Source organism: Triticum dicoccoides, chromosome 7B (assembly GCF_002162155.2).
Source record: "Triticum dicoccoides isolate Atlit2015 ecotype Zavitan chromosome 7B, WEW_v2.0, whole genome shotgun sequence".
Taxonomy (NCBI): Eukaryota; Viridiplantae; Streptophyta; class Magnoliopsida; order Poales; family Poaceae; genus Triticum; species Triticum dicoccoides.
In genome coordinates this window covers 698,445,129-698,453,155 of record NC_041393.1, presented here as the reverse complement: position 1 = coordinate 698,453,155, position 8,027 = coordinate 698,445,129, and the positions used below count along the sequence as shown (strand labels likewise).

Genomic DNA, 8,027 nt, shown 5'->3' with positions numbered 1-8,027 from the left:
TTGGTGAGTTGATCAAAGCATATAGTTTTATACAGACTTGCGGTAAAGCCTGTATTTACAGGAAAGTGAGTGGGAGCACTACAACCTTTCTGATAAGTATATGTGAATGACATATTGTTGATCAGAATAATGTAGAATTTTCTGGAAAGCATAAAGGAGTGTTTGAAAGGAGTTTTTCAAAGAAAGACCTCGGTAAAGCTGCTTACACATTGAGCATCAAGATCTATAGAGATAGATCAAGACGCTTGATAAGATTTTTCAATGAATACATACCTTGATAAGATTTTGAAATAAGTTCAAAATGGAACAGTCAAAGAAGGAGTTCTTGCTTGTGTTGCAAGGTATGAAGTTGAGTAAGACTCAAAACCCGACCATGGCAGAAAATAGAAAGAGAATGAAAAGCCATTCCCTATGCCTCAGTCATAGGTTCTATAAAGTATGCTATGCTGTGTACCAAACCTATTGCATACCTTGCTCTGAGTTGGGCAAGGGAGTACAATTTTTTGATCTAGGAGTAGATCACTAGACAGCGGTCAAGAATATCCTTAGTGAGGACTAAGGAAATATTTCTCGATTATGGAGGTGATAAAAGAGGTTCGTCGTAAAAGGTTACGTCGATGCAAGTTTTAACACTGATCCAGATGACTCTAAGTATCAATCTGGATACATATTGAAAGTGGGAGCAATTAGCTAAAGTAGCTCCGTGCAGAGCATTGAAGACATAGAATATTTGCAAAATACATACGGCTCTGAATGTGACAGGCCCGTTGACTAAACATCTCTCACAAGCAAAAACATGATCACACCTTAGTACTCTTTGGGTGTTAATCACATATACATGTGAACTAGATTATTGACTCTAGTAAACCCTTTGGGTCTTGGTTACATGACGATGTGAACTATTGGTGTTAAATCACATGATGATGTGAACTAGATTATTGACTCTAGTGCAAGTGGGAGACTGAAGGAAATATGCCCTAGAGGCAATAATAAAGTTATTGTTTATTTCCTTATTTCATGATAATTGTTTATTATTCACGCTAGAATTGTATTAACCGGAAACTTGATACATGTGTGAACACATAGACAAACAGACTGTCACTAGTATGCCTCTACTTGACTAGCTCGTTGAATCAACGATGGTTAAGTTTCCTAGCCATAGACATGAGTTGTCATTTGATTAACGGGATCACATCATTAGGAGAATGATGTGATTGACTTGACCCATTCCATTAGCTTAGCACTTGATCGTTTAGTATGTTGCTATTGCTTTCTTCATGACTTATACATGTTCCTATGACTATGAAATTATGCAACTCCTGTTTATCGGAGGAACACTTTGTGTGCTACCAAACGTCACAACATAACTGGGTGATTATAAAGGTGCTCTACAGGTGTCTCCAAAGGTACTTGTTGAGTTGGCGTATTTCGAGATTAGGATTGTCACTCCGTTTGTCGAGAGGTATCTCTGGGACCTCTCAGTAATGCACATCATTATAAGCCTTGCAAGCAATGTGACTAATGAGTTAGTTGCGGGATGATGCATTACATAACGAGTAAAGAGACTTGCCGGTAACGAGATTGAACTAGGTATTGAGATACAAACGATCGAATCTCAGGCAAGTAACATACCGATGACAAAGGGAACAACGTATATTGTTATGCGGTTTGACCGATAAAGATCTTCGTAGAATATGTAGGAGCCAATATGAGCATCCAGGTTCTGCTATTGTTTATTGGCCGGAGACGTGTCTCGGTCATGTCTACATAGTTCTCGAACCCGTAGGGTCCGCACGCTTAAAGTTGGGTGACGATCGGTATTATGAGTTTATGTGATTTTATGTACCGAAGGTAGTTCGGAGTCCCGGATGAGATCGGGGACATGACGAGGAGTCTCAAAATGGTCGAGACATAAAGATTGATATATTGGACGACTATATTTGGACATCGGAAAGGTCCCGAGTGATTCGGGTATTTTTCGGGGTACCAGGGAGTTATGGGAATACGAGGAAGAAGTAATTGGCCTCATGGGCCAAGTGGAGGAAGAGAGGAGGCAGGGCACGCGGCCCCCCTAGCCCAGATCGAATTGGACTAGGGGGCCGGCCCCCTTTCCTCCTTTTCCTCCCTCTCCTTCCTTCTCCCTCTCCTCCTTCCTTTCCTCCTCCTAGTGGGAGTAGGAAAGGGGAGTCCTACTCCTACTAGGAGGAGGAGGACTCCTCCTGGCGCGCCCTACAGGGGCCGGCCGGCCTTCCCCCTTGCTCCTTTATATACGGGGGCAGGGGGCACCTCTAGAGACACAACAATTGATCCCTTGGATCTCTTAGCCGTGTGCGGTGCACCCCCTCCACCATAATCCACCTCGATAATGTCGTAGCAGTGCTTAGGAGAAGCCCTGCATCGGTAGAACATCATCATCGTCACCACGCCGTCGTGCTGAGGGAACTCTCCCTCAAAGCTCGGCTGGATCGGAGTTTGAGGGACGTCATCGAGTTGAACGTGTGCTGAACTCGGAGGTGTCGTGCGTTCGGTACTTGGATCGGTCGGATTGTCAAGACGTATGACTACATGAACCGCGTTGTGCTAACGCTTCCGCTTTCGGTCTACGAGGGTACGTGGACAACACTCTCCCCTCCCGCATCACCATGATCTTGCGTGTGCGTAGGAATTTTTTTGAAATTACTACGTTCCCCAACAAGTTGTCATCATCCTATTCTTCTTCGTTGTCTTCCATCATAACCCATGTTTTCCCGTGCTTGCTCCAAACATTAGAGCGTGACATGAAACCCTTATAAAGCAGGTGGCTGTGCAGGATTTTCCGGTCAGAGTAAGACTTCGTATTCCCACATATAGGGCATGGACAACACATAGAACCATTTCGCTTGTTTTCTTCAGCCACTTTTCTTCTTCAATTAAATTTAACCTCTCGACAATAGGGTCGATTGGAATTTCGGATTCAATTACCTCCTACATAAAAAAAATCTATGTCACGTTGCTCGGCATAATTTTAATAAAAACTAAATGAAACTAATAGTTATAAAAGATTTATATATATATATATATATATATATATATATATATATATATATATATATATATATCACATCCGAATCATAGACATGACGAGGACCGACGGAGGTGGATACCAAAACCATCGCACTATATAATAACAAACAGTAATAAGTAAGAAAACTACACAAGTATCTATCTAAATCATACAAGTAAGAACTTTTTCCTTTTAGAAAGAAGATAAGAACAAGAGCTCACCACGGTGGTACCGGCGACAAGATTGGCGCAGGCAATCGACGGTTGTGAGGACGCGGATGGGACAGGACGGACAGCCTAACCTAGACAAATCTTGAGGAAAATGGAGTTTGGACAAGGAGCTTCGAGAGGAGAAAGCTTAAGTGTGGCTCGGGCATTTTATCGAACACCTCATGTGCATAGGAGGTGAGCTAGAGCACAACACACCTCTCACACACCTCTCCCAAAAAAAGCAGCGCACCCCACTGCTTTGCTCACGGGTAAGGGGTATATATAGGAATCTCATTGGTCCCGGTTCATGGCTGGAACCGGGACTAAAGGACAACCATTGGTCTCGGTTCAAGCCACCAACCGGGACCAATGCTGGTGGGCCAGGAGCGAGGCACATTGGTCCCGGTTCATGCCTGAAACCAGGACCAAAGGGGCCAGATGAACCGGGACCAATGCCCTACGAGGCCCGGCCGGCCCCCTGGCCTCACGAACCGCGACCTATGCCCCCATGGGTCCCGGTTCGTGAGTGAACCGGGATTAATGGGTTTTCCCTGCTTGGACGAAAGCCTTGTTTTCTACTAGTGTTAAAAGGTTATCTCATCCACACTCAAACTCCCACATGATGGATCCTTTTTTTGGAGAGGTTGGGTGTTCAAAGGATAGGCTTGGATAACAAAGCGGAGAAGAGTTCAAAGGCTTTGCATAAGAGTTGGTGTAGAATGCCCTTCGAAACTCAGAACAAGACTTGATAGGTCTCGAGTGGAAAGACACCGAAATCTGATTGTTGCACATTTCTTCCATACAACCCATAGGTTATGGTCCCAAGTGTTTCCCTAGGAGGAATCAAACCAAACTAAAAGTGGTAAGTTTTGAAATACTCATAGGGCCCGACAGAATCACGTTCGATGGGCCCAAACGGTTATAGATACATGGATTGGATTGTGCTATTGGATGCATTTAGAGTGTCTGGGTGAATCTCACTCGGAGGGACCTAATAACACGTTGAGTTCAAGGTGGCTGACTTGGAGGTTCTGGAGAAAACTCACTCGGAAGAACCAAACATGAGTGAGTGGTTTCTATAGCATCCTCAAATGATCGAATAGCTCTTGGAGGTTCGTGTTAGTAGGCTACCTCTATTAAAGGTAGTCAGTGGCTCCACATGGAATGGAGTTGGAGAGTCGGAACAATTCAAGACATGATGAGATAGACTAGGAAGAATGAGATGGAGGGGGTTTGGAGATTGATCTCTAAGCAATTTGCAAGAAAAGCTTCGCTTCACAATCTCGACATCCCCATTTGATAGTATCAGTATACCTAAGGACTCAAGTGATCTTTGATCACTAAAAGTTACGAAATTGTCCTTAAGCATGCCAACACTTGATCTTTTAATACTGAGGGGCTCAAAAACCATCTTCGAAGCATACTATATTTTTTGGACGTAGGTTGATCATTATGTAGAGAAAATGCTTGTAATGGGTCTTAAAACCCAATAGGGGGTCAAGCAGTTAGACACAGGTTGAGGCCGTGAAGGTTCTCTTGTGTTCTGGCCTTCTTATATTCTCTCAAAGTCTAGCGAATGGCTAAACTAATATCAGTGAGTATGGTGATGTAAGATCTTAGGAAAATATCTAAATTTTAGCTAAAGTCACTCTGGTTATCTTAGGAAAATATCTAAATTTAGCTAAATTCACTACGGATATCTTCGGAAAATATTTAAATTTAGCTACTTATAAACATACACACACGGATTTTCCTAACACATTACCGGTGCATAACCGCCAGTGGATTTTTCCGCTACTCGGATAAAAACCGCAAGGGCAGCTCTATGAAATTGTTGGAAGTAAATTAATTCATTTGAAAAGGAGAAGTATAAATAGTAGAAGGCAGCCAGTAGCCATTATTCAAAAGGCGGCATTGTTCTCTCTTTGCACCGATCGATCACACTTGTTCTCCCGGCCCCACGTCAAAAGCTAGTGGAGATTGAACCCAAGGGTCATCCCTAAGCCCCTCCCCTTCGTCTCCCCGCAGTATAAATATGGCGCCGCGCCCCTCATCGGAGCAGAAGCAGAAGCAGCAGCAGCAGCAGATAGCCATTGAGAAGGCAGAAGAGGCAAGCATGGCCGGGAAGGTGGGCATGCAGAGGGTGGCGGTGGAGGTCACCGTGAGGGAGCTGGACGTGGAGCGGGACCTGGCGGCGGTGGAGGAGCTGGAGCGCCGGTGCGAGGTCGGCCTCTCCGGCGACCAGGCCGGCGGCAAGAAGAAGAAGAGGAAGAGCATGTCGCTGTGCGTGGAGCAGATCGGCGACCCGCTGGCCAGGGTCCGCCACGCGCCGGAGCACGTCATGCTGGTACGTCGCAGTAATTATTAACTAACTAATCGCCTTCCTTGATCATGATCCGTATATTAATGCAGCCATGCTTGACCCCTGCTGTAGCTAGTAGCACAAGCTCCTGCGTATATAATTGGCTCGTGATCGATGTGCATGCGGTGTAATTAAGATCGGTAACTACTCGCCAAGTAGCTAACTAACTTGTGATCGATCCATGGATGTCTTGTGCGTATAGGTTGCAGAGTGCGGGGAGGAGATGGTCGGCGTCATCAAGGCCTGCATCAAGATGGTCAGCCGCGGCGGCAGCACCGGGTCTTCTTCTTCCTCCTCCGGCTCGGTGGCGAAGCAGCAGCAGCAGCCGGCGGCGGCGTACGTGAAGGTGGCCTTCATCCTCGGCCTCAGGGTCTCCCCCTCCCACAGGTACTTACTTTTGCTTCCCCCGGTCTTTTCACACGGCCATGGCGGCCGGCCGGCGCGCGTGCGCAATGCATGCGCAGCCTAATCGCCGATATTTTTTCCGTGCTTGCTTACGAGTGCGCTTTCCCTTCTTGCCTAATCGCGACTGGTACAAGTTTCTTCTTTTGAGCAATGGCGTGCTGACGGCGGCTGTGCTTTTTCCGTTGTGTTATAGGCGGCTGGGGATCGCGACGGCGCTGGTGAAGGCGGCGGAGGAGTGGAGCCGTAAGCGGGGCGCGGCGCACGCGACCATGGCGACCACGGAGTCCAACAAGGCGTCGCTGGCGCTCTTCGCCGGCCGGTTCGGGTACGTGCCGTTCCGGCGGCCGGTGCTCCTGGGCCGGCCCGTGCACGCGCGGTGGCTGCCGGTCACGAGCCGCCACCGCGTGCTCCAGCTGACGCCCACGCTGGCGGCCGCGGCCTACGCGCGGCTCCTCCCGGCGCGGGACACCGAGTTCCTCCCCGCCGACCTGCCGGCGCTCCTCGCCCACAAGCTCACCCTCGGCACCTTCGTGGCCATCGAGAGCTCCGACGGCCACACCACGGCAAACGCGCCGTCGCCGTCGTTCGCCGTGCTGAGCGTCTGGGACCAGACCCGGTCGCTCCGCCTGCGCGTGGACGGCGCGCCGGCGCTGCTCCGGCACTCGCTCGCCGCGGTCCGGGCGCTGGACCGCGCCGCGCCGTGGCTGCGCGTGCCCTCCGTGCCGGACATCTTCCGCCCCTTCGGCGCCTACCTCATCTACGGAGTCCGCATGTCCGGGCCGGAGGGCCCGGCCCTGCTCCGCACGCTCTGCAGCCACGCCCACAACATGGCCCGCAACAACCCAGCCTGCGGCGTCGTCGCCGCCGACCTCAGCCCCGACGACCCGGCCGCCGCCGCCATCCCAAGCTGGCACCGCTTCTCCTACGACGAGGACGTCTGGTGCATCAAGAACCTCTCCGACAGCAATGCCGCCTCCGACTGGCCGGCGTCGGCGCCGCCGGGCAGCGTGCTCTTCGTCGACCCCCGCGAGTTCTGACGTAGCCGCCGCAATGCCATTGACACTACCATTGGCACGCACGGCGCAGGCAGGAGCAGGCAGAGTCGTCCTCTGCCCAATTTTGACAGACATGTACATTGCACCCGGTGGCAATTACCTGCCTTGCCACCGGTGGCATCAACTCCCCCAAGGCTTAATCCAGTCGTGCTACTCAAGTAGAAATTTTAAAACTAGCTTAAACTTGATTTATTTAGTTTGTTTTTCAAGCAGCCAGGATGAACAATGCATCGCTAGCCACCTTGTTTATGTCAAATTGTTCACGGTGCATACATGGCATAATGAGTCAATATTTTCATCTTAAAATCGCACCGCGCTGTTGCACTTTCCCCCCAATGAAAAATGAAAAGGCAGCGCTCCTGTCAATTCCTCGAAGCAACGGTGATCGAAAACAAATGTGTAGTGAGCCAATAAGAAGAGATATCTTCCTGCAATCACCTCCAAACTATATATTGGGCTGGCTCATTTTTCATCTCAACTTCTTTTTTACTCACCTAAACCCCTAGACTACCGTATCCACAAGCACTTATTTCCTTGACGATTTCATTATCGCGTAAACAGATTCTGGAATTCAAAACTTTGTAACAATTTCATTGTCACGTATGCATGGTTCAAAAATATGGATTGGTACAATGATCAGCGTGTAAAAATAACCTATAACCTATTTACCGCACCAGCGCGTAAAGGTAGCCTATTTAATTACCTTGAAACCATAATGTAAAATGAATGTAATCCATTCTGTATGATATTTAAAAACATTTGAACTTCATTTTGTACTTGCTACCAGAACCAGTCCGGAGGCCAAAATGCTTCCAAGATATGAATATGACAGTTTAGGCCGTGATTAGCCGAGTCCAACGAATTTGAAAACAAAAAGCAAGCCAAGTCATTGGACTATCCAGATTGTGCCTCTGCATAAGAACAACACAGGATTTGCATCCTGCACTAGTGGA

General features: G+C 48.2%; 1 protein-coding gene across 1 annotated transcript; it reads left to right on the top strand.

Annotated features, from left to right (window-relative positions):
- The first annotated feature begins 5,335 nt into the window (after positions 1 to 5,335).
- LOC119336620 (probable N-acetyltransferase HLS1) lies at positions 5,336 to 7,323 on the top strand. Its single transcript, XM_037608669.1, has 3 exons — positions 5,336 to 5,599; positions 5,817 to 6,001; positions 6,213 to 7,323. Exons 1-3 carry the CDS (start codon positions 5,369 to 5,371, stop codon positions 7,054 to 7,056), a joined length of 1,260 nt encoding a protein of 419 aa, XP_037464566.1. The 5' UTR covers positions 5,336 to 5,368; the 3' UTR covers positions 7,057 to 7,323.
- Positions 7,324 to 8,027: the final 704 nt, after the last annotated feature.

What these genes read in the sequence shown, in the direction of transcription:
- LOC119336620 (XM_037608669.1), top strand. Translation starts at nt 5,369, where the DNA reads ATGGCCGGGAAGGTGGGCATGCAGAGGGTGGCGGTGGAGGTCACCGTG. An exon ending in CGCCGGAGCACGTCATGCTG is followed by an intron (nt 5,600 to 5,816) that starts GTACGTCGCAGT and finishes TTGTGCGTATAG; the next exon opens with GTTGCAGAGTGCGGGGAGGA. An exon ending in AGGGTCTCCCCCTCCCACAG is followed by an intron (nt 6,002 to 6,212) that starts GTACTTACTTTT and finishes GTTGTGTTATAG; the next exon opens with GCGGCTGGGGATCGCGACGG.